We start from the raw sequence: 24,893 nt of genomic DNA, 5'->3' as shown, positions 1-24,893 counted from the left end.
ATTAGTATTAATTAATGCTTTTAGATTCATTTATATATATATAACAAATATTTATATATACGATAAAAATTTATATTAAGGTTTCTTAATTTTTAAGAAACCAGCTGTATTGGAGAAATATTTAGCATTAGCTTCGTTTACTTTCTTCTCTGCAGCTTGTGGATTAACAATTTCCAAACCCTACGATAAATGATAAAATATAATTAAATAATTGCAGTAAATGAATTGTATAAAATATTTATAAAATTATACCTGCAATGGTGTAAATGCTACACTCGAAGCCGTTCCTGAGACTTGTTTCTTAACGCTTGTACTTCCACCCCATTGTTGTTGTTTCTGTAAATTCTTTTGTAACGTCTTCGAAATTCTAACTTTTGTCTTTTCGTCTATTTGAGGTAATCTAATACGTCCTGTTCCTGCTTTTCCAATTGTACCTCTGGAATATCCAAGATCTTCCTGATAAGCATCGTTTTCTATATCCGCAAAATTCATTCTATTTGCATGTTTTCTAAATTCCGTGATAGCATAACGTTCCTTCATTTTTCTAACACGCTTTCCACCACGCTTCTTTCTACTTGGGTCAATAGGTTTGGGTAAAGGTTTTATAAATTTGACAGGTGGTGGTTCTTGTAATTTATCCAATTTCTTTTCTATCTCATCACGGAATAATTGTCCAATATGACCATCCGTACTTTCATGACAAGCATCCACACGTGCAGCTAATGTTCCTTTCGATGCGACTAATCTTGCTGCTTTTCTTCGCAAATCCTAAAATGGTTTGGTCGTTAATTTTTATTACTTTACTATTAGGCAAGTATTTTTGTGATTAGAATAGGACTTACTGGTGGTGTATCTTGAACGATATCAGAATAATATATAAATCCTGTGTGAGGTAGACTTGCCATTTGCGAGAAACCAGAAAGTGTAGTTCTCTGAGATCCCAATACTAACACGTTGCATGCTGGCATTTTGGATAATTTTGTCAAACCTCCAGCAATACCTAATAAATCATTTACATATGTTAGATCTTCTAAATTTAATTTATCATTTTAAACTATGAAATGTTTCAAATAAACATACCCATAATTTTAGCAGCTGTAGATGCTCCAACAATTACAGAAAGATTTGGCGCAATAAAGGCCATTCTACTTTCGACATATTCAAATATTTTTAATTTACAATTATTTAACTCTACTGCCATATCGCAGGCTTCACATATAGCTTCTTTTTCTTCTTCGTTTAACAACTGTCTTTAATAAAACATGATAACAGAAATATGAATATAACTGCAAGAATTTCAAAATAATAATAATATTTAAAGTATATCAATTAATTACCCTTGCGTCGTAGAAGCTGTGACAGAAACAACCATAATAGTAGCTTGTGTAAGAAATTGTTGTAGGGTTTCGTTATTCTTCGCTTTATCCAAATCATTTCCAAGTTCTCGTATAGTCATAACATATTCCAAAGGTCCTACTACCAATGATTCCAATTCTGGAAATCTTTTTGAATATTTGTCTCGTGTAAATCGATGTATTGTAGCTACATATAAAACAAAATAAATCAATTATTAATAAGAAAATATATCAGTATAATAAACAATATTGGTTTAAACAAATGAGTTACCAATTTCATTATCGATATCTACTGACATATTATTAGCTTCAACTATTAATTGATATTCTGGATCAGATTCAACAGGGCCTATGATATCTGTTGACTTTCTTGGTAATTTACTGTATTTTTCTATTTCACGCATAATCTTTTTTAATTGCTCTGAGTCGCAAAGTTTTGCTAATTCTTTCACAGAAGAAACTTTTACTTCTAGATAAAAAATAAATTGATTAGAATATTATGGATATATAAACAGTTATTTACAAACAATGTAAAGTAAAAACTAACCTTCTTCAATGGATGTGGATATATTTGAGGGAATAAAATTAGGTTCTGGTTCTTCCACCATTCGATTAGAATCATCATTTTCTTCTAAATCTGCTAATAACTCGTCGGCAAGAGACATGATTATTGTTTATTATATTCCCTTTAAATTCTTTATTTCAATATTAAATAACAGAAATCAATTGTAGTAGTAAATATAAGTGAATAAAGTGACGTTAGATGTCAGCATGATCGAAAGTAATTATTGATTGCAATTAACATAGTTTTATTAATTATAAATTTTTAATCATATCAAAATTAATCATAATTATATATATATATATAAATAGTATTATAGATTATGAATTTGGTATATGTAATTAAAAAATAATGGATTATTATTATAACATCATAATTAGGGCGATCGTTAAAGTTTTACAAATGAATGAAATAATTTTGATATGGATAATTTTATTTATCGCATAATTAAATTTGTTAAACGCTTGTATATTTAAACGTAAAATTGCATACAAATGAAATTTAATTGTTTAACTATTATTAGAAAACTTTCTTGCAATGCTGATTTGTTGTTGAGATATTATTTATATATATATTTAATATATATAATAATAAATTTTAATAATATTATATATATATATATAGAATATACGTATATAATAAATATATTTTAATATATATCGTTTAATATATTTTATACATATACGTATGTATATTTGAGTGTGCGTGCATGTACTTGGGTGAGTTGAAAAGTTTTGAGCCCAACATAAAAACAATTTCTTTTCAACCAAACTAATTGCTACTTTTTGTTTAAAATAAAAGTATTTTTTTCTTTAATTGGAGCTTAAAACTTTTCAACCTACCTACGTATTTGTGTGTAGTTAAACTCTGATCTGTGAAAATGGTATATTCGATTAATTATTTGCACTTTATTCAAGATTTTAATATAATATAATAAAATTTATATCAAATTTTATAACAGATATATTAAATAGTTATCGAGATTATTATTTATTTCTTATCTCGTCAACTTTGTTTCAAAGTTACAATTAGAAAGATTCACAAAATACCCCATTCAAAATGCAAAAATTTGTTTCAAAAGCAGAGTTTACATTCATCATACGGAGATTCGAATATGACAAAGATCGCTTGAAATACTTTTATAATACTTATTTAGTTTGTTTTAATTTTTTTGGGTTTTTTTTATTTTTTTATAGTTTTTATATATATAGAAACACATAAAGATAAGAAATTACATGCATTTGATGAAAGATTTTAAGGAAAATGACATATATTTTTACGTATATACATATTATATCAATTTCATATAGAAAAATTCTTAACGATAAAGAATATACTTAACGAAAAAAAAATATAAAAAATAATTACGACAACCGCGTTTTTATTTCTTTGGTTTCACTTTCTTTTTCTTTTTTTTTTTTTTTTCTATCATCCTTCACAAACGAAATTTTTTAATATATTCTTAGGAACTTGAAAATTGTTGTACATGCACATATGGTTTTTATTTAAATAATATTTTTCTTTTTTTTTTATTTTCTTTTTTTTTTAATACTAAACACATTTAAAGCGATACAATAAAACACGTTATAGAATGTCCCCCAAAATATTATATATATTAATATATACTCAAAGTTATATATATGTCAACTTGGTTTTCATTATAAAAATAAATTCTTCGAATGAAACGTTAGTAACATTTCACTAATTTAATTAATCTTCTTTTCTATATGGTAGTATGAATGGTATCAAATAAATGTGTAGTGATTAATCGCAAAATAAATTAAATTAAAAATAAAAAATATACAATGATACAGAAAAATATTTTCAATATAAATAAAATTATTATAAATATATTCTTAAAAGTTAACTCTCTCTCCCTTTTATCTCTTTTTTTCTATTTCTACGTGATTTAACCCTTTGCACTTGAAGTCATTTGTTTCCTCATAGTCTAAGAAATCGTCTTCTATGAAATCATAGTCTTAAGATCTCCTTACACCATAAACTAAGACAATTGTTCCTTACTTATTATAAAAATGCTCTCTACTTAGAGAACATCTACGAAACTACACTCATTGTTAAATGAATCTATCAAATCTCTACCTTGGACAAATTGCAGAGGACATTAGAGATAAACCAAAAAATTACCAATAAAAAAACAACCACAATTTCTTTTTATACACATATCAATATGTTTGTTTTTCTATTGAAATGATTTTGAGTTGCTGGTAATATGAGTAAAAAAAAATAAACCTTCTAATGCAAAGGGTTAATAATTTAATTCAGTTTCGTTAAAATTCTATTCTACTACCGTCTTTCTTATTTTATTTGTTTTTTTTTTTTTTTTTTTTTTTTTTTACTATCAAATATCTAACAGCACAATATATATATATATGTATGTATATATTTATATAAGCGATATATCTGAAACATCATATTGACCGAAAACAAAATATTTATTGAAATCGAAATTGTGTTCATAAAACTTTCTCTTTATAATTTGCCAGAAAGATATAATGTGATTATTATTCATATAATTGATATTATTCATATTATTATTATTATTATTATTATTATTGTATAAGTGATATAATAAAAATGAAAATATATACATAGACATATTATATAATGACACTGGTAATTTAATTGGAAGCAAATTGAATATATAGCATGCTAAATAGATATAGAATTTCTCTTAATGCAATATCGTTGATATCACATAACAGACATACAGTAGGTAACAAAATATATTTGCATAGCTCGTTTTCTTCAAGTAACTCTATTCGAATAAGCTGAATATTAATATAATGGATTAATTTAATTATCTTTTACAAACAATGGCAATATATGTTGACAGAAATCTCATAACGTTATTAATGAAAAATAATATGTAATAATAAAAGAAAAATGTTCTATAGATAAATAAATATTTGCCACACATTGGTGCATTCCCATGATAATTGTTTGGAAATCACTTTTTGGCAAATCGAAACGATAAGAATGTAAAGAAAATATTTTTAGAAGGATCGTAACATACTTTCTTAGTTTATCGTCAAATTGGTGAAAAATGAAATTAAAACTTTTCATCTGTACGATTTGCAATGAAAAAACAAGCCAGTAGAATTTTGGAATTGTTTTTTCGGGTCGAATGATAAAAGATTCGTGTGGTAGAAAAATAACACCGAATTGCGGTACACAATGAGCTATGCAAATTCTTTTTTTTTTTACCTACTGTATATTATATTACATTTATAATAAGTCACAGAAGTATTCGTAGGCTCGTCGTCAATTTGAAACGATTGATATTTGCTTGTAATGCAATCTTCTCAAATTCTCATACACAAAAACTTATTGTAGGATTATTCAACTTTTAAATAGATCTTACAAAATTGATATATCAATTTGAAAATAAAATAATCTCAAAATAAGTCTTTGTTTAGTAGAATTTGAAAAGTTTGATACACAAGCAAATATCAATTATTTCAAATTAATAGTGAGAGAGAGAAGTAATTGGCTACGAATACTTTTATGACTCACTGTATATATTTTTATATATATATGTATATATATATAAATATGTTTATCTGAACACCGATTTTGAATAAAATTGAATGAACTTTGCATATTAATGACTAATTGGTGTATTCAGATTCGTTCTTACTTTCGTCAGTATTTTAAAATTTTCTATAAGAAATCGAATGATATCATGCGTTAAACTAATCTCTAATATTTGTTAGAAACGTTATAGTTAATTAGAATAGTTTTAAACGAAAATCAATTAAGAGCTTAATCGCAATCGTTGGATCATTTTTCAATTCGCAAATTTATTTCTTACAAATAACTTGCTTCCTTTCTTATTTTTTTTTTTCTTTTTTTTTTTAGAATTCTTTCATCGTTCTAATTTTATACTTTCGTTAATCTTAGTCTTACGATTAGTCATTTCTTCTTTCTTTCTTTCTTTCTTTAATCCTTCCATTTTCATCGGATACAATTTTTCCTTAAACAATTCATGACCTAGGCAACCTGTTCGTATTTCGCCTTATTAATATTATTAGCCAAGCAACATGCTAAAAATACACCGATCAATGGGAAGAATGCAACCCCAATAGCCGTGCCAGCTACTAATCCAATATTACTGTTAATGAAAGTTAATACGAGATTGTAACAACCCTATAATAAAAAAAGAAAAATATTTATTTATTATATGATTTCAAAATAATTTTTATTATATATATAGAGTGTCTTGTAACTGATGGTAAAAACGAGTAAAGGGTGATACTGCATAAAAAACTAAGTCGACAATGTAGAATAACATTTGTTCATACAAGCCTTCGTTTTTGAGAACAATAAGTTTGAAAATTGGTACCACTTGTACCACCACTTATAGGACACCCTTTATTATTAATTTTAATTAATTTAATTAATTTGTTTAAACAATACCTCGGTATAAATGTTTTCTGTATTAAAAGGGTTACATTCCTCTTGTACTTTGCAACAGGATATAGGAATATTTGGTGGATTCGTGTTCAACCAATCGGTATAATCTTTGCTTCCGCAGCAATGTAACTGCAACGAATAAAATAATATTTTATTGTAAATTTAATTATTTTATATATATTATTACTATTATTATCATTATCAATACAAAAAAAAACATAAAAATATGAATAATTACTTACGGTAGATTGAATGGTATCAAGATGCGAACGTTTTTTCGGATCATGAGCATAAGCTGTTATGCTATCGTTTAATCCTTGTTCAAATCCTTCGTTCAAGGACGTACGATAAGCATAAATCGAAGCACCCACGCCAAGTTCCAACAATGCTACCACCGCTAAGAAAGCTCCATACTGTGAATTTAAAAACGCAACGAAAATAAATTCGACAATTTTGTTGTCCCTTTTTTGAAAAATTTTCTAGTTGAAATTTTTATTGGAATTCTTTTTATTTTTTATTTTTTATTTTTCTTACCAAATAAAGCAAAGCAGGATGTCCACGAGCAGTACAACAACATGCTAATGTTGCTGCCAGTGCTAAAATTGCACCAAGACTTGCAAGTGCTAACAATGCAGTTCCACTTGCTTCGTCATTGGTATTAACGTAATCTCGAAGTTGAACACGCATCCATATTCCAATACACAGCATCAGCATACCAGATACCTACTCTCCCCCATAACAAAAAAAAAAAAGAAAAAAAAAGAACAAGATATTAACTTATTCAAATAAATATCAATAATTGTTTTTTTAATTCCAAAATATTATCTAATTAAATGATAACTTTGAAAAGAAATTCTTTTCTTGTATCGTTTATATAAATGGAAAGGTAAAATAATGAAAAGGACAAAATAATAGAAAACCAATATAGGGGATTCGTTTAATTACAGTGACAAACAATATCAATTTGTTTGCCGTTTGATTCGAGAACAATTTACTATGATACGTTTGTCCATTTCTTCTGACATCGTTCATTTGTATTTCTTTATTCTGATCGATTGATTCACCCCGTAAAACAAATAGTTTAGAATCAACTAGTGTCTCGGACACGTCGACAGGTAGATACCATTAAGGGTCACGAAATTGCGAACTGTTGCGCAACAGTTGGCTCGAACAAAATTAATTGCAATTTTATTAACAAACCGTATTAAAAATTTGTACATTAAAAGTATCCTAATTCTAATAATCGCGTACACATAAATCTATAATATATTCTTAGTTAAATAATTAAAAAATATATCTAATTTTATTGTACAAATATTTTTTAATAAACTTTTTTGTAAACATTTATTTTTTATTTAGTTAAAAATTGTTGTTATTAATATTAGAAGCGTATTTTATGGATTTTAATATTGACGTTAGAAGAGTTAACATAATTATTTTATACTATACGATTACTATATTCTGAAATAGTGTATAGTATAATATAGTATGACATAGTTATACAAAAATCTATAATTTTCTCTAAACACATAGCAAATACTATAACATATTTCCATACAAAAAAAATTATATATATAAAACAATTTATAACGTAACACACATAGACCAAAATACAATTATAAAATAATCCAACCCCCCTTTCAAATAATCGAGAGCATAAAACATTTCTTCGAAACATTAAATCTTATCCCAAATGTTGAAATATTCAAATGATCATTTCTCTTACCCAGAATACAAAATTAAATAGTATAAGGAGAGTCTTCATGCAGGCCATCGTGGCAACGGTTTCCAATCTTATGCTCATCTTTCTTCCTAATTATCTTCTGAATTTCTCCACCTCCTTTTTCTCTTCGCAAGCTTCCTTTCCTGAGTTTTGTTTCCTTGTAAAATTTGTCTCTACCCCTTTCTTTTTTACCTTTATTTCTCGTTAAATAGATTTTTTTGTTGTTGTTCTTTTATTACTAGCCAATGTATATAAAATGATGACACGTCACGTTTGCGACTCTCAACTGAACTCAACTCAAGTTAACTGAACATACACACTCGGTTCACCTTTCGTTGAACATACGTAGTAATACTCTTCCCACTAACAAAAGTTAGGATCGATTCTAGTCGCAATTCACCCTCTTCACTCCTCCACGCAAAGTTCATCCAATCCTTTGAGTTAGATTACGAGCATGCGCAATTTAAATCTTACATAATAATTTTCATATTTTAACGAGAACATATTGTATGCCAAGCTCCATTTGTTTAATCGTTATTTTATTATTTTTCGTATTTTTGTTTTTTTTTTTTACGCGATCCAAATATTATTATTATTATTTTAAAAAATAACTTTCATATATTTCTATTTTTTCTTAATATATACTCCAATCGAGATCTCTCATTACCGTTTTCATTATTTTATTTAGAAATCAAATTTTGTGTTTTTTTTTTTATTTTATTTTGTACTTTTTTATTAAACAAGATATATATAATTTTTTTTTAGGGTTGGAGAGTATATATATATATGTTTTTTGTTGTTAAAAGGGAAAGAGTATATCGATACGATGTTTAAGATAAAATTTAAAATATTGTGTTAGATGGGAAAGGTTATTTTCTTCATGGATAAGTTATATCGATCTTTCTTCACCTTTTATAACTTTTATTTTGAGCGTTGTTAATTGGTCGATCGGATAACGATAGGTAGAAGTGTAGTAAACCTACTATTATCTCTCGACTAACACGTAATAAGAAGTCAATAAGAAATCGTAGAAGTATTATATGCACATAATATATCTAGCGAGTATTTCACAATTTTAATTTGGCAATAATAATACAATGATTAGATAATCATACGTTAGATTAATTTTTTATACAGAATCATTGAATAATTCAATTGAAATGTTACTATAGTTAAATTTATGATTAAATTACATAGAATTATCAGATAATCCAATTTTAATGACTAGCAGTTAGAAGTTAAGTAAAATTATTGTTAAATTTCGGTTTCATAGTTCTACTGATATGTAAAGGATTTAAATAGTTTTATTTATACTAACCAAATTGTGTAATGATGCTTTACAGTATAGTTTCTTAGACTATTGGGACCTGTAAACAGTGTATATCATATTTAATTGTATTATGGAAGATAGAACTTGTCTAAACAATTCAAATTTTCCTCGTATTTCTATGGTATTATTAAGCTTAATACGACACACTACGGTCTCGAGAATGAACTAGTCATTGTTTTCTCAATAGAATTACTTATTATTCCGTAACAGTTGAATCCGACAGTTGAAAACCAGTCAGAATAATTTAAATTCAGATAAATCTTCCATTATTCTACAACTGGATTAAACATATACTTTTCTTGTAAGTAAAAATCTTGAAAATATGATAATATATATATCGAGAAACTGTTAAATACGAAGATTACTGAATTTTTATCTTTTCTAACTATAAATTTATTAGAAATTAAGAAAACAAAACATGATCACGTATATTAATATTGGGAAATTAAATATACGCCAAATAAGTAATTATTTATAAATAATTGTTATATAGTAGCGTACTACACACTCATAAGAAATTTAAATCAATGGTAGAAAAAATAATTTGTACGCTATTTAAAAAAAATGAATCCCAGCCAACGAAACAAAGTTATATACCTTTCTTTAAAGTATCTGAATATTGATGATCTTCAAAAGTTAGGTCAAGTTTCAAGGTATTATTACGTTAAAGATACAAAATATATTTTCATCTCATTTTAAAAAATGTTTATCGTTTATATAATATTTATTTACATGATAAATTATATTAAAAATATTATTTTACAATCGTAGATATTGGTATAATGTCACAAAATCGGTAAAATTAATGAGAGATACTACAAGTTGTATCGTAGATGAATTAAAATTCAATCAGCATTTACGATGGATTTTTACAGATAGACACAATACAAACCATTTTAACAAAATACCTTGCTTACAAATATGTTTTACAAATGATAAAAATGACGAAAATTTACAAAGTGGTAAGATAAATGCACATATTAAAATATACATATATATATATATTGTTCTCCAGAATATTGATATTTAAAGTATTGTCATTTTTTGAAGGGTGTCTTAGCAGCATTAAACCATTTCATAGCTTCACAATAAATTTGAAAAGTTATTATAATATACGACACGGAGAAGAGATAAATCCTATCAGGCCGATTACTATCCCTGTTGAATACTTCACTGAATTAACAACATTCTCTTTTATTGATCATAGTAGGGAAAATGAATATTCGAATGAACAAATATACTTAAATTACGTTAATGACAAAATGAACATACATACTTTGTATAGTAAATTTGTCCAATTTTGCCGGTTTTGTAATCCTAAGTCAATTGTTATAATTATATTTTGCCAAAGTTGTTATTTTTTAGAATTTTTGGATCTAATGTATGCTGTATCCAGACGGTATTTATTAAATAATAAACATTAATTGCTCGCATAAATAAATACTCTCCATTAGTATTTAAAAATAATTAAAATTTTTTTTTGTTATATTAGCATTGCAATGTTTGAAATAACTATTTGGGCTGTTACAATAGATGCACTATCAATTTGTCGATTCAGTTTAAATAAGCATTATTGTAGAATTGATAACAAGTTCTTATTTATTATCATAAATAATCCAAAATTAAAAACCTACGTGGGATTTTTAGATGAAAATTGCAACAACGCGCATAAAATTGAAACTGAATTAAGAAAAATAAAAAGTAAAATAGAATTATCGTCAAATTCTATAGCTCTTATGCATGTTTCTTATTCTCGTTTAAAAGAATTTTATGCATTAGACACATCTATATTTAGAGAAGTTTTTCCAAATGTATGTTTGTTTCCCTTTTACGGTGATAATTCATTTAACTCAATCGATATTATGAGTAAGTACATTTTTAATAACAAAAACTAGAATATTCTTATGTATTTTCATAAGAAAAATCTAATCTTGAAAGATTATTTCAGCTATTCTTACTGGACGTAAACGAGCTACTATGGAAAATATAAATCAATTGACTAGTTTCATATTACTATCACAGGATAATAGTAAGGAATAATTAAAAATTTCACAAAAAATTTTATTGCTTGTATGAATAATAAAATATATATATAGGAAGGGACAAAAGAAAAGGGCTTAAAATATTTATACGTTTGTGAGTAAATATCAAGTAATATGTTATATAACTTAAATATAAAATAATATTATTATATGGATATTAATTTATTGTTTTTATTTTGTTTTTTTATTCGCAATCTACTTTTTTATAAATCGTACAATGTGTATTACTTTTTTATGAATTATCGTTTTTATTACCAACAAATATAAAAATACATAATAAAGTCTTTACTATAGTAATAATTTAATTGGTAAATTTTCCTTCTATTACATTTATAATTTACATGAATTCCCTTGGACAAATTTTCCTAATACTTGTTCTACAATATTTTTGTTTATGGTATTAAGCCTAGTACGACACTCTACTGTCGCGAGTATGATCTAGTTTTTGATTTTCTCAACAGAATTACTTATTATTCGGTAACAGTTAAATCCGACAGTTGAAAATCAATCAGAATAATTTAAATTCAGATAAATCTTTCAATATTTCACAATAGGATTAAACATATACTTTTCTTGTAAGTAGAAATCTTGAAAATATGATAATATATATATCGAGAAACTGTTAAATACGAAGATTATACAGAATTTGTATCTTTTCTAACTATAAATTTATTAAAAATTAAGAAAAAAGAAAACATGATCACGTATATTGCTATTGGGAAATTAAATATACGCCAAATAAGTAATTTTTATATTGTAGTGTACAACACACCCATAAGATAATTAAATCAACAGTAGAGAAAATAATTTACATGGACAAAAATTTTCAGAAATGAAATATATTATTCGGGAATATAAGAAAACTGCAGAAAAAGGGAGATACTTGATATCAATTCAAAGAAATAAATACAACAGTCGGATTTTAAAAAGCGTATTTTATTGTACGTTATTTAAAAAATGGATGAAGACACGATAAACGTAGCTTTATTTTTTACTTTAAAGTATTTTACTAGTGATGATCTTTACAATATTGGTCAAGTGTGCAGGTATCATTATGTTAAAAATACAAAATATATTTAAATCTCATTTTAGAAAAAGGTTTATCGTTTATAATGCTTACAATATAAATTATATTTTAATGCTGCAAATATATATTTACATGATAAATTATATTGAAATATTATTTTACAATCGTAGAAGTTGGTATTATCTCGCTAAATATGGAAGATTAATAAAAAATTCTTCACATTGTATTGTAGATGAATTAAAAATCAACCATCGTATGCGATGGATTTTTAAAGATAGATATAATATAAACTATTTTATCAAAATACCTTGTTTACAAATATTTTTTACAAATCATAAAAACGACATAAATTTACCAAGTGGTAAGATAAACATTAAATATACATATATATTGTTCTCCAGAATATTGATATTTAAAGTATTGTCATTTTTTGAAGATTGTTCTAGCAGAACTAAACCATTTAATAGTTTCACAATAAATTTGAAAAGTTATTATAATATACTACACGGAGAAGAGATAAATCCTAGAAGTACGATTACTATCCCTGCTGAATACTTCAAAGAATTAACAACATTCTCTTTTATTAATTATAGTATGGATGATGAATATTCGAATGAACAACAATACTTAAATTACGTTCGTGACAAAATGAAAATACATACTTTGTTGAATAAACTTGTCGATTTTTATCGAACTCGTAATCCTAAATCAATTGTTATGATTATATTTTGCCAAAGTTATTTTTTTTTAGAATTTCTGGATCTAATGCATGCTGTAGAGAGTCGGTATTTATTAAATATTATAAATTAGCTTATCACATTAAACAAAAATACTCCATTAGTATTTAAAAGTAATTAAAATTTTTTTTTTGTTATATTAGCATTCCACTGGATGAAATAACTATCTGGGCTGCTACAATAGATGCATTAACACTTTGTCGATTCGGTTTAAACAAGCATTATTGCAGAATGGATAGCAAGTTCTTATTTGTTTTCATAAATAATCCAAACTTAAAAACCTACCTGGGATTTTTAGATGAAAATTGCAACAACGCGGATAAAATCCGTAGAGAATTAAGAAAATTCAAAAGTAAAACAGAGTTTTCGTCTAATTCAATAGCTCTTATGCATGTTTCTTATGCTCGTTTGAAAGAATTTTATGCGTTAGACATATCTATATTTAAAGATGTTTTTCCAAATGTATGTTTGTTTCCATTTTACGGTGACAGATCATTTAGCATAAACGGTATTATTAGTAAGTACATTTTTAATAACAAAAACTAGAATATTCTTATGTATTTACATAAGAAAAATCTAATCTTGAAAGATTATTTCAGGTCTTCTTTATGATCGGAAACGAATTACTATGCAAAATATGAAAAAACTTACTAGTTTCATTATTCTATCACCTGATTAAATATATTGTAAGGAATAATTAAAACTTTTACAAAAGATTTTATTGCGTGTATGAGAATAATAAAATATATGGAAGGGTGAAAAAAAGGGGCTTAATATTTTTATACGCATATGACTAAATATCAAGTAATATGTTATATAACTTAAATATAAAATAATATTATTATATGGATATTAATTTATTGTTTTTATTTTATTTTTTTATTCGCAATCTTTTTTTTTTATAAATCATACAATGTGTATCACTTTGTTTTATGAATTATCATTTCTATTACCAGCAAATATCAAAATACCCAATAAAGTCTTTACTATAGTTATAATCTAATTGGTAGATTTTCCTTCTATTACATTTATTATTTACATTAATTTACTTGGATAAATTTTCTTAATACTTATTTCACAATATTTTTGTTTATATGGTATTAAGCTTAACATGACACATTAAGGTTGCTAGAATGAGCTAGCCTTTGTTCTCAACAGAATTATTTATTACTCTATAACAGTTAAATCAGACGGTTGAAAATCCGTCAGAATAATTTCTCTCAATTGAGCAAAATCGTTCGGATTAAACATCTTTGTAAGTATGAATCTTGAAAATAATATATATACAGTGAGAAATTGGTAAATTTGTACGTCACATAATTTTTATCTTTTCGGATTATTAATTTATTAATTACAAGAAAAAAGAAAAAAAACAAAAGAACATACTCAAGAGTATATTTTGTGATAAAAATTAAACTAAACCTTGTAGATAATATTTGCATGAAATTATTATCTTATAATCGTAGTTCTTGATACCAGATGGCTAAGAAAGAAGACCAATATGGAGATTATATATATTATATTGTAGATAAATTAAGAGTAAATTATGGTTTACAATGGATTTTTAAGAATAGACGATATACAGATTTTTTCAACAAAATACCTTGCTTACAAATGTGTTCTATAACTAATAATAACGACATAAATTTAAGAGATGGTAAGATAAATATTAAAATNCCATCCATCTTCTTCACATGTTGTAGGATATCTTTTATCATTTTTCTAAAAAAGAATAATAAATAATCAGCATATGTATATTAATATTTAATATTTAAATTATTGTAATTTTTGAAAGGGTGTCCTTGCAGTATTAAACCATTTAATAGCTTCACAATAAATTTGAAAAGTAATTATAATGTATTACGCGGCGAACAGAAAATTCCTCAATTAACGCTTAATTTCCCTACTAAATCTATGTCAGAATTAATGACTTATACATTTATTAATGAAAGTTTGGCGGATAAATATTTTATTAAAAAATTATGCTTTAATTACGATTATGAGGAAAATGAATTACATATCATAGTGGCTGAAATCAAAAATTCTCTTAAACAATTCAACCCAAGGACAACTGTCTTAATTATATTGTCTCAGTCTGATTATTTTGTCAAATTTTTGGATGCATTTCGTGATATATTGAAATACTGGTTAAAAAATTATAAAACGTAATTATTCATAAAATAATTAATGTAGTCCATTATTATATAAAAATAATTAGAATTTTGTTTGTTTATTATATAGGAACTGTCCATTTAATGATATACTTATTTGGGGTGCTATAGTAGATAGGCTCTCAGTTTGTCGATTTAATTTAAATAAGCATCATTGTAGAATTGATACAGAACTCTTACTTATTTTCATTAGTAATCCATCATTAAAAGCTTACACGGTGCATTTAGATGTAAGTTGCGATACCTCGGAGAAAATCTACTCAAAATTACGAGAATTTAATAGTGAAATAGAGTTATCGGTACATTCAATAGCATTTATGCACATTTCTTATTTTCGTATGAGATTATTCTTTGGATTGGATGTGCATATATTTAAAGAAATATTTCCAAATGTATATTTGTTTACATTTTACGGTGATGCATCATTTAACGGTTCATATTTAAAGGGTACGTAGAGTTTTTAATACAAAAAATAAATATATATATATAATTTAAAATGCAATCAATTGAAAGTAATGAAATGAAATGAAATTTTGATTAATTTATTCCAGATACAATTATAACGAAAAAAGTGCCATTTTATAAAATGATTAATCTATGTACAAGTATACTAATACTATCATATGATTAAAAATGGTAAAGAAAAATAGAAACTTTTTTAAAATTTGTTTTAATTGTGCATATGAATAATAACATATGTAAGAGGGCAAAAAGTGTTTATATTTTTGTATGTGTATCAGTAAATATCATATGAGATATGTTAATTGAAATATTAAATGATATATTATTATATGGATATTAAATTTATTTTTTTTTTATTTTGTTTCTTTTTTTTCATTATCCTTTTATAATTAAATCATAAAATGTGTATCACTTTTTCATCAATTATCGTTTTCCAATAATTTAAATATTATTTGCATACCACTCGTATATTTTTCCTTTATAGAAGTTTACATTGAACAAATACTCTGAACAATTGTCTTGGAATATTCTAGTTTATATTCTAATGAACTTTATGTGAGTTTAAAGAATGAAACAAACAACAAGGAAATATTTTTATTTGAACAAATTTCTCTGAAGTTTAAGTTTTACAAGAGTATACATAGAGAGAAAATAATTATAATAATAAAAAGAATACAAATACACGATAATATCTATTACAAATGGAATTTACATTTAAAATTAATAACAAAGAAAATAATAATCCCTTTTAATTGTTAAATCGTTTCTCCAATTTTTTATTCGAATTTCCATAATTCTGAAATTATTTTTTCACAAAAAGAAATTATAAATATCTCTTTAAGAAAAACTTAATTAAAATGTATCAATATAAATCAATAAATATAAGTAAAAATATTGTGAAGTGAAAAGTAATAAAGTAGAAAAAAAAAAACAAAATCAAAAGAAATAAATTTAAATGATAAAATATATTCATTTGAAATTATTAGAAGAATAATAATGATGATGATGATGATGATGATGAGGTGATTCCGATGACTTAATATCAACATTTCTCGTATAATTTAAAAGTATTCCTGGCCAAATGACATTATTATCTCCGCAAACGGTAGATCTTTTGATCATTCTCGAAGGTCGATGTTTAATCATTTTTAAAGTTAAAATTCCTTTGTTAGTACCATCTTGATCCTTTCTGAATTCATCCTTCGATTCATAATTGAACCTTCCACTATGATAATCCTTCCTATCCTCAGTATTTTCCTTTCTTGTTTTCATATAATTATTATTCGTCTCGATCCTCCATTCAACTTCATTCTTTTTACGATCAACTGATGTTTCCGACATTTTCGAATTTAAATCGAGTTTCGACAAATCCACGATCGGCCATACGCCAACATTATTATCATTGGATTCAAAGTCATCTCTTGTATCATCATTGTCGAGATAAAATTGATCATCTATTGAATCGTAAACGAACGTTTGATCATCTTCATCATCAATTTCTCCAACTTCTTCAACTTCTTCAGCTTCTTTACTTACTTCTACTTCAATTTCTTCATCCTCACAATCGAAGGACACATTTTCCTTGGAATCATCATCATCATCATCATTATCATCATCATTGTCATTAACTTCCGTGAGATTTTTCTTATTATTTCTAATTTCACCGATAGTCTTGAAATAAATACTATGATCGTATCTATAAGTTTCTAAACAAGTACTATCCAAATTATCATTAGAACGATAACCGAGTACACTTTCAGGATAATTATTGATTTTAATTTCTTCTTCTTGGCGGGATCTGCGACGACTTCTTTTAAGTTTATGAAACGATGGATTCCAAGATGGATCCTCCTCGATGATTAATTTATTTGATGATATACTCCATCTCGAGTCATGTTCCTCGTGCATTGTCAAACGACCCTTGGATAATCTTTCAGATCTTAATCGATTGTATCCTCTGGCAAAAGCTGCCCATCTTTCGATTCTTTGAAAAACATATTCCGTTTCTTCGCTCCACCATTCGGATAAACCTTTATGAAACGGTACCATATTGGTTTCCTCGCAATTCGTTGTTATTGCCATTATTCATTTGAAATTGTTCTTCTTCTTCTTTTTCTTCTTCATTTATCTTGGAATCACATTATTGATATTATATTCCTTTTTTATTATTATTTTTTTTTGTTGGATTTAATGAACATTGTATGTGGGTGTGTGTGTGTGTGTGTGAATTATCACAAACAAAATAAATTAACAGGTAAAAATGAGAACGATGTTTTCAAAGGAAATGCTTTGTCTTTGAATCTAGCACGATAATTTATAGTATTCCTAAAGAAGCACCATAAAAGTTCTGGAAGCCGTTAATAATCTTAGTTGGTAAGCTTAATTCCATTGACCCTGACCTTACCCACGTAATTCAACGTGTTCTTAACACGTAACATATGTATATATATATATATATAATTAAGAAAATTATTGACACGTACTACGTTTTACTTTCTTTTTCTAACGTCTTCCATAAATTTGTAAATTTGTACGATTGATTTTTTTAATTTTTGATATTGTTTTTTTTTTCTATACAATAATTTTGTCGAATTTTTTAATCGAAACGAATGGAAAACAATAAGTACAATAAATTTTTATAAATTTTACTTATATATAACATTGACTGTATTATAAGAAATAAAATTTAAAAAATTGTTCTATTTTTAATAAATTTTTTTTGAAAGATTTCAATAAAGAAGTAGAAATATTTATCAGAGTCTCTACGCAATACGTATTTATCGTAGAAAGAAATAAAGTAAAAGCAAAGAAAAGAGAAAAGACAATATTAGAAAAAGAACTGATGTGAGTTATAGGAAACACAATATGACTAAAAATTCATATTCTTTCGATTCTTCACAAAATTTAATACAATTTCTGATATGTATTGTATACAAAATTAGAATTATTTTTTAAAATTCTACAATAATAAAACAGAAACTTTAAATACGACGAACATAAAAAAAAAATAAAAAGAAAAGAAGTTTAAAAAAATAAATTGTCAATAATCAACACTTGCATTATAATAATGAACAACGAATAATATTATTAATATTTATTAATTTTTACGATTCGATTCTAATAACGAACAAACAGAAAGATAAGACTACGGCAGAGAGGAGGAAAAAAAAAAAAGAAGAAAGCGAGGTAGATTAAAATGGAAAAAAAWAAGGGGAAAAAAAAAAAAAAAGAAATACATGCAGACAGACGGGCGATTGTAATATAATTTTCAATAAACTGCCAATCATCGAGTACCTTTGGGGAATAAAAAAAGAACAACCGATTGAGTCAACTGCAGGGAAAAGAAAATTGTTTATCGCCCTACGTTCTAGAACTGTAGAGAATTAAAATTCAGAGAGCTTAACCTTCCTACGGGATGATAGACGGGGGATGAAGATCCTCGGCTATAAAAAGGCAGTGTTTACGAACAGTATCAGTCATTTGCTTCGCGGTTTTCCATCTTCCTTCATTACGTAAGTAAGTACTTACTATGATATATGCATAATTTTAATCATTGACAAACTTCATCGTGCATAGTAATATTTTGTTTAAATGAATAATTCACAAAATATGTGAATCGCGTTTTTTCAAAACACTATATCAATCAAACCCTATTAGATTAAATGAAAAATCTAAATAAATTCCATTTCACTTTTTGTATTCTTCAATCGTCATCGTCATCATCATCATCATTATCATCATCCATAGAAATGCATTATAATATTTCAATTATATATTATAGCTATGAAACTGATTTTCGTGCTCTGTAGCATGTTTGCAATCATATGGTTACTTCATGGACAAGATGCTTCTGTTTCCAGAATATCTTTACAACGTATACAAAGACATCGTCCAATACACCTCGGGTAATCCCATACGTGCTATTAAAACATATTTTTATAGGAATCCATTCGTATTTTCTGCATCTTTTTATCTGCATTATATTATGCTTGTGTCTATAATATGTTTTTGTATGGTGTATTGTTTTATTCATTTCTTTTTTTGTTTTTCCTTTTTTTTTTAAATTAATTCATAGGAATTATTGATATATCTCGTCCGATGTGGTGACTTTAAATAAATTAATATTGTAGATACGCTAGAAATGAAAAAACTGGAGACGGGGATCATTCAGATTCGAGTAAACAACTGCAAAACGTAGATTTTGATTACGGTTATATGAAATATGGAAAACGCAAAGAGGAGGAAGACGATACATACAGATTTATCAAATTTGACGAACATACTGTGTGAGGAAATAAAAACAATTTGCGTTCGCAAGGAAGCGAGAGAAAAAAAAAATAAAAGAGTATATATATATATATATAAATATATATATATATATACATAAGAATATAAAACATGAACATTTTTCTTATATTTTTTTTTTTTTCTATAAAAAATCATCACGTATAATATAAACAATAGAAGTGACTAAAATACTATTACCGATTATATCGAGAATATATGTATCTTTATGTATTCATATATTTAACACTTGTAACTATTTAGCTATTTTTTTATTACTTGCAATGAGAGTGATATAAAATTCATTTGTTTATTAATCTTAGGAATTCTGCTATCGTCAATTATCTTCTTCATCTTCTTTATTCTAGTTCCAAAATTGTTCTCATTGTTTTCATAAAAAATGACTAAGAACAATGCAATCTTGTCGATACATATATATATATGTGCTGTTTTATTTATAATTATTTTTTTGTTTGGCTTTTATTTATATCACTCATTTTAAAAATCATTAATGTTGCACTATCTAATAATACTTTATTTTATTAATTGAACATTTTTCGTGTGTGTGAGAGAGATTAGGTCGATATGTACGTCTGTGTGCATTATCATAAGTATAATGATTTTACTCATCTGGTTATTATACTTATTTCTTGATTTGAATATTATTAGTATTAGCATGACACGACCGCACAACGCTACCTTATTTTCTTAGTTTGAAAATTTGTCTATTTTCTTTTCCTCTGATAGAAAATTGTCATCACGTATAAACACCCATGTAATAAGGATTATTAATTAATAACTATTAAAAATTGGATATTTCACTTGTTTATTATTTGTTTTAATAATTTCATTTAAAAATCATTAATTGCAAAATTTTACTACAATCGATTATTGTCTTCCGTTTCCTGTTCATTTACTAATTTATAATACGTTCCTCTATTTTGAATTAATTGCGAGTGAGTGCCCATCTACAAAAAAGAAAAAAAACAAAACAATTCAGTAGATGTAACTATTGTAATATGTATATGATAATGTAGTAGCATTAATGAAAATTACATAATGATTTAAAACAATAAAATAAACTGTACCTCGATGTAGTATATTGTAAAATGATTAATATATATCGATCATGCACATTAAACGTTGATTATTTTTGTATTTAAACCTACCTCCACGATAACACGAAAAATATCAGCCGATTTTATTTGTGTGTATAATGGAGATATATTAAAATGTAAATGAAATGAAATATATATATAATTATTAGATATAGTATATCTTGTAACATGATCAATATATATATATATATATAACAAATATAAAATTTGGATTGATTTAGAAACATACCTCGACGATAACACCACGATTCAATACAACGATGATATCAGCAGATTTAATTGTACTTAGTCTATGGGCAATAACTAATACAGTTCTACCCTTGGTAGCATTTTCTAATGCTTTTTGAACCACCCTTTCGCTCTCGTAATCTAATGCGCTATATATTTAAAATAAATATGACTTTATTAATAATAAATATATATATATATTAAATATTGAAAAAATATATATAATAGTATATACTAATCATCTCGAAATGTGGATTATCCACCTCATACGAGGTCGCCTAATTAAATTTGAGGCTCATAGAAATTCAAGCAAAATAAAATAATTCATTATTGATATTTAATTAATTTTATACCTCGTAGCCTCGTCCAATATTAAAATTGATGGCCGCTTTAGTAAGGCTCTGGCAATAGCGATACGCTGTTTTTGTCCTCCAGATAATTGTGCACCCCTTTCTCCAACTTGAGTCTCATACCCACTTGGAAATTGCATTATAAATTCGTGAGCATTAGCTTCCTTCGCGACTTCTATAACCTGATGCATAAATAATTAAAAAAAGATTGTTTTGATTTAAATGATATTTCATGTTTTATTAGCTGCATTGTAAAAATGCAAAATTCACCTCATTATCCGTAGCATCTTCTTTACCATATCTTATATTCTCCATTATACTTGTTGCAAACAGTATTGGCTCCTGATCTATATATCCTAATACTGTACCTCGTAAATAACTAGAATTTAAAGATTTAATGTCCCAATTATCTATTGAAATGCTACCCTCGTTGACGTCGTAAAATCTATATCAAAAATCAATGAATTATTATTTAATATAATAAATTACAACATATATATATATATATATGCGTTTCGTTTTCTTCATTTGAAAAAATACATAAAGTAGAAAAAAACAAAATTTATACTGCATAGACTTTTTTTTTTTTAATCTTAACAATAAGAAGTAATAGTAAAAAAAAATAGCATACCTTTCTAATAATGCAGCAATAGTTGATTTACCATTTCCGCTAGTACCGACGATAGCAACTGTTTTACCAGAAGGGATATCCAAATGAAAATTTTTCAAAATAACACGATCCGGTCGAGTTGGATAACTAAATTTAACATTTTTAAATTCTATATTTCCTGCCATAGAGTAATCTTTTATTACTTTTCCTCCAATCATCATTGGAGATGGTGGCATATTTAAGTACTGTGTAGAATAAAATTCATGTAAAATTATAAGCAATACATGTACGCATAATGAATCAGTAGAAAGTAAAAATGATAAATTACTTCGAAAATTCGTGCACCAGCACTGGTTCCTCTCACATATGTTCCAAATAATAAAGATAATTGTACCAGAGATCTTTGAACAGTTTGTGTTGCCATCAAAAATGCCATGAGATCACCAGACGTTAATTGTCCAGTAGACATTAAATGACCACCAAAATATAAGGTACAAAGTAAGATACTATTTAAAAATAAATTAGTTCCTGCTTGAAACAAACCAATACCAAATCCTAAATTTTCATATAATTTAGATGCATTCTCAACTTCTTTAGAAAATAATTCTGTTTCTCTTTTTTCTGCAGCAAAAGCTCTCACCTATTAAATAAATATGAATGTGTTATCATATACGTATAATATTCGAATAAATTATAAAATATAATATATTTATTAGTATACCGTTCTTATGTTTTGAATAGCTTCTTCACAGACAGCAGTAGCTTTAGCAATTTGGTTTTGAGCTTCAATAGACAACTTGCGCAAGCTTCTTCCTAAGAGGGTACCAATAAATATAACCGTTGGCAAACATAATAACATTGCAGCTGTTAAATGAGGTGATACCATTATTATAGAAATAACGCATCCAACAATTTGCGTGGAACTTCTTAAGCCTTGTGATATACAGATTTTAAATGCACTTTTGAAATCTTGGATATCACTCGTCAACCGACTTACTATTTCACCGGATCGATTCTTATCAAAGAATGCAACATCTTGAACAATGATAGATTTGAATACATCTTGACGTAATTTCATAGCAACTCTTTCCCCAATGTGAGAAAGAGTATGAATGTAGATGAAAGTAAAAAATGCCTGGAAAATGTACATTTTATTATTTATTTTGTTTAAAAGAATAAACAAGAAAAATTATTGTTTATATTTATATATTAAAAATTTACATACTTGTGCAATATACATACGTGCCAATATGAATGCCGGTTTCAAAAGCATTTCTAAAGTATTTCTCGTAGAATTGTCTTCCTTATCTTGAACTATTTTAGTTAATACATTAATTATGTTACCAACAGATTGCGGTATCCAAATATTTAACATTGCAACTATAAGAGCACTCTAAAAAATAAAAATTAGGAGAAATATAATTCATAGTTTAACATAGTTATCAAAATACTGATACTTACTGATAGGGCAATTAACAATTGCCAAATATGAGGATACAGATACTTCAAAAAGCTTTTCCATTTAAATTGTGGTTCTACATCTTTTGTTTTATTAGAAATTTGTTTAATCGGTTCGCATTTCACTTGTTTTATACTATTCTTAATTATACAAACTGCAGATACTCCTAATGTGCCCAAATAAATTGTCGATATATTTGATACTCTCTTTGGTTTCTTGTACTCTTGGGTAACAAATTGTTTAATATGAGAATTGAAATTCTTTTTAAATTGATGAACAACGTGCCCTGTTTTTTCCAATGCATAATTCACTAATGGTTTTCTGAAATATTAACTTAAATATTAGATACTTTTTATATTTATCATCTATTAGATTATTTAAACAAAAAATAATTACCTTGCAGTTAATGCAAAAATTGCTTGTTGTTTGTACAACACTATTCTCAATAGTGACATTTTAAATAAATAATAATATTTAAATAATATTTAAATAAAGTCCGTATCATAACACTGTACACATATATGTATGAAAATTATTTTTTTTTTTAATATTAATATTAATATTAACTCATTTTTTTTAAATTTGTATAGGTTGAGGAAATATATCACTTTTGTAAGCTATAGAATTAAACATATTTATAGACATTATTATAATTAATATAGTGTCTAAAGTTAATATGACTTAACCTTAAACTTATTTCCAAGAACAGCGCCATTATTTTTTCATGTCATGCATGCACTTGCAGCGCACGTTGTTAGATGGCATTAGAGAGTACAGGTGTGACACAAAGGACAATTTAATTAGAAAACTTTTTATTTTTTTTGTTTATTATATATTAAAAATATTTCTATATAATATAATCCTAACTTTTATTTAATATTGTTTATAAAAATATATATATTTATATATAAAGATATACAAATTTTTGCTGAGTAATTTACAGAACAGTTTTCATTACGATGTATCAATAAATTAGCAATAATAAATAAATAATGAACTTA

The 24,893-nt window shown here is 25.9% G+C and overlaps 5 protein-coding genes and 1 long non-coding RNA gene across 6 annotated transcripts; 2 read left to right on the top strand and 4 right to left on the bottom strand.

Moving 5' to 3' along the window:
• Positions 1-6: 6 nt before the first annotated feature.
• On the bottom strand, positions 7-2,122 carry LOC106789711 (U4/U6 small nuclear ribonucleoprotein Prp31-like). The gene is made up of 7 exons (XM_014754169.1): positions 1,903-2,122; positions 1,627-1,824; positions 1,338-1,542; positions 1,081-1,250; positions 843-1,000; positions 253-768; positions 7-180 (listed from the first exon to the last, which is right to left on the bottom strand). Exons 1-7 carry the CDS (start codon positions 2,018-2,020, stop codon positions 76-78), a joined length of 1,470 nt encoding a protein of 489 aa, XP_014609655.1. The 5' UTR covers positions 2,021-2,122; the 3' UTR covers positions 7-75.
• Positions 2,123-5,764: 3,642 nt separating this feature from the next.
• On the bottom strand, positions 5,765-8,461 carry LOC106789700 (tetraspanin-7-like). Its single transcript, XM_014754158.1, has 5 exons — positions 8,078-8,461; positions 6,886-7,074; positions 6,594-6,764; positions 6,355-6,480; positions 5,765-6,084 (listed from the first exon to the last, which is right to left on the bottom strand). The coding sequence occupies exons 1-5, from the start codon at positions 8,153-8,155 to the stop codon at positions 5,929-5,931; spliced, it is 720 nt and encodes a 239-aa protein (XP_014609644.1). The 5' UTR covers positions 8,156-8,461; the 3' UTR covers positions 5,765-5,928.
• A 1,385-nt stretch (positions 8,462-9,846) lies between these two features.
• LOC106789671 lies at positions 9,847-11,444 on the top strand. The gene is made up of 5 exons (XM_014754083.1): positions 9,847-10,057; positions 10,176-10,366; positions 10,455-10,803; positions 10,897-11,215; positions 11,343-11,444. The coding sequence occupies exons 1-5, from the start codon at positions 9,969-9,971 to the stop codon at positions 11,442-11,444; spliced, it is 1,050 nt and encodes a 349-aa protein (XP_014609569.1). The 5' UTR covers positions 9,847-9,968.
• Positions 11,445-16,299: 4,855 nt separating this feature from the next.
• LOC106789709 (uncharacterized protein DDB_G0283697-like) lies at positions 16,300-18,135 on the bottom strand. Its single transcript, XM_014754166.1, has one exon. The coding sequence runs from the start codon at positions 17,923-17,925 to the stop codon at positions 16,813-16,815; it is 1,113 nt and encodes a 370-aa protein (XP_014609652.1). The 5' UTR covers positions 17,926-18,135; the 3' UTR covers positions 16,300-16,812.
• Positions 18,136-19,067: 932 nt separating this feature from the next.
• On the top strand, positions 19,068-20,183 carry LOC106789674. The gene is made up of 3 exons (XR_001382013.1): positions 19,068-19,359; positions 19,625-19,748; positions 19,974-20,183. It is a non-coding gene; the product is annotated as an uncharacterized LOC106789674 (long non-coding RNA).
• A 757-nt stretch (positions 20,184-20,940) lies between these two features.
• LOC106789710 (ATP-binding cassette sub-family B member 8, mitochondrial) lies at positions 20,941-24,618 on the bottom strand. The gene is made up of 10 exons (XM_014754168.1): positions 24,289-24,618; positions 23,895-24,213; positions 23,659-23,826; positions 23,155-23,568; positions 22,762-23,073; positions 22,455-22,678; positions 22,094-22,268; positions 21,827-22,005; positions 21,475-21,622; positions 20,941-21,095 (listed from the first exon to the last, which is right to left on the bottom strand). Exons 1-10 carry the CDS (start codon positions 24,345-24,347, stop codon positions 21,006-21,008), a joined length of 2,088 nt encoding a protein of 695 aa, XP_014609654.1. The 5' UTR covers positions 24,348-24,618; the 3' UTR covers positions 20,941-21,005.
• Positions 24,619-24,893: the final 275 nt, after the last annotated feature.

The sequence above is a fragment of the Polistes canadensis genome, unplaced genomic scaffold (assembly GCF_001313835.1).
Source record: "Polistes canadensis isolate GaletaPanama2010 unplaced genomic scaffold, ASM131383v1 scaffold_197, whole genome shotgun sequence".
NCBI classification, from domain to species: domain Eukaryota; kingdom Metazoa; phylum Arthropoda; class Insecta; order Hymenoptera; family Vespidae; genus Polistes; species Polistes canadensis.
This window is presented reverse-complemented; position numbering and strand designations above follow the sequence as displayed.

Excerpts from the sequence above, each read along its gene's own strand:
- LOC106789671 (XM_014754083.1), top strand. The coding sequence starts at position 9,969 with ATGAATCCCAGCCAACGAAACAAAGTTATATACCTTTCTTTAAAGTAT. Across the intron at positions 10,058-10,175 it reads AAGTTAGGTCAAGTTTCAAG|ATATTGGTATAATGTCACAA; the intron begins GTATTATTACGT and ends TTACAATCGTAG. Across the intron at positions 11,216-11,342 it reads TTAGAGAAGTTTTTCCAAAT|ATTATTTCAGCTATTCTTAC; the intron begins GTATGTTTGTTT and ends TAATCTTGAAAG.
- LOC106789710 (XM_014754168.1), bottom strand. The coding sequence starts at position 24,347 with ATGTCACTATTGAGAATAGTGTTGTACAAACAACAAGCAATTTTTGCA. Across the intron at positions 23,074-23,154 it reads CTATTCAAAACATAAGAACG|GTGAGAGCTTTTGCTGCAGA; the intron begins GTATACTAATAA and ends TTTATTTAATAG. Across the intron at positions 22,269-22,454 it reads ATTGCTGCATTATTAGAAAG|ATTTTACGACGTCAACGAGG; the intron begins GTATGCTATTTT and ends TTTTTGATATAG.
- LOC106789709 (XM_014754166.1), bottom strand. The coding sequence starts at position 17,925 with ATGGCAATAACAACGAATTGCGAGGAAACCAATATGGTACCGTTTCAT.
- LOC106789700 (XM_014754158.1), bottom strand. The coding sequence starts at position 8,155 with ATGAGCATAAGATTGGAAACCGTTGCCACGATGGCCTGCATGAAGACT. Across the intron at positions 6,765-6,885 it reads ATCCTGCTTTGCTTTATTTG|TATGGAGCTTTCTTAGCGGT; the intron begins GTAAGAAAAATA and ends TTAAATTCACAG. Across the intron at positions 6,085-6,354 it reads CAGAAAACATTTATACCGAG|GGTTGTTACAATCTCGTATT; the intron begins GTATTGTTTAAA and ends TTTTTATTATAG.
- LOC106789711 (XM_014754169.1), bottom strand. The coding sequence starts at position 2,020 with ATGTCTCTTGCCGACGAGTTATTAGCAGATTTAGAAGAAAATGATGAT. Across the intron at positions 1,251-1,337 it reads ACAGCTTCTACGACGCAAGG|ACAGTTGTTAAACGAAGAAG; the intron begins GTAATTAATTGA and ends GTTTTATTAAAG. Across the intron at positions 181-252 it reads TAGCATTTACACCATTGCAG|GGTTTGGAAATTGTTAATCC; the intron begins GTATAATTTTAT and ends CATTTATCGTAG.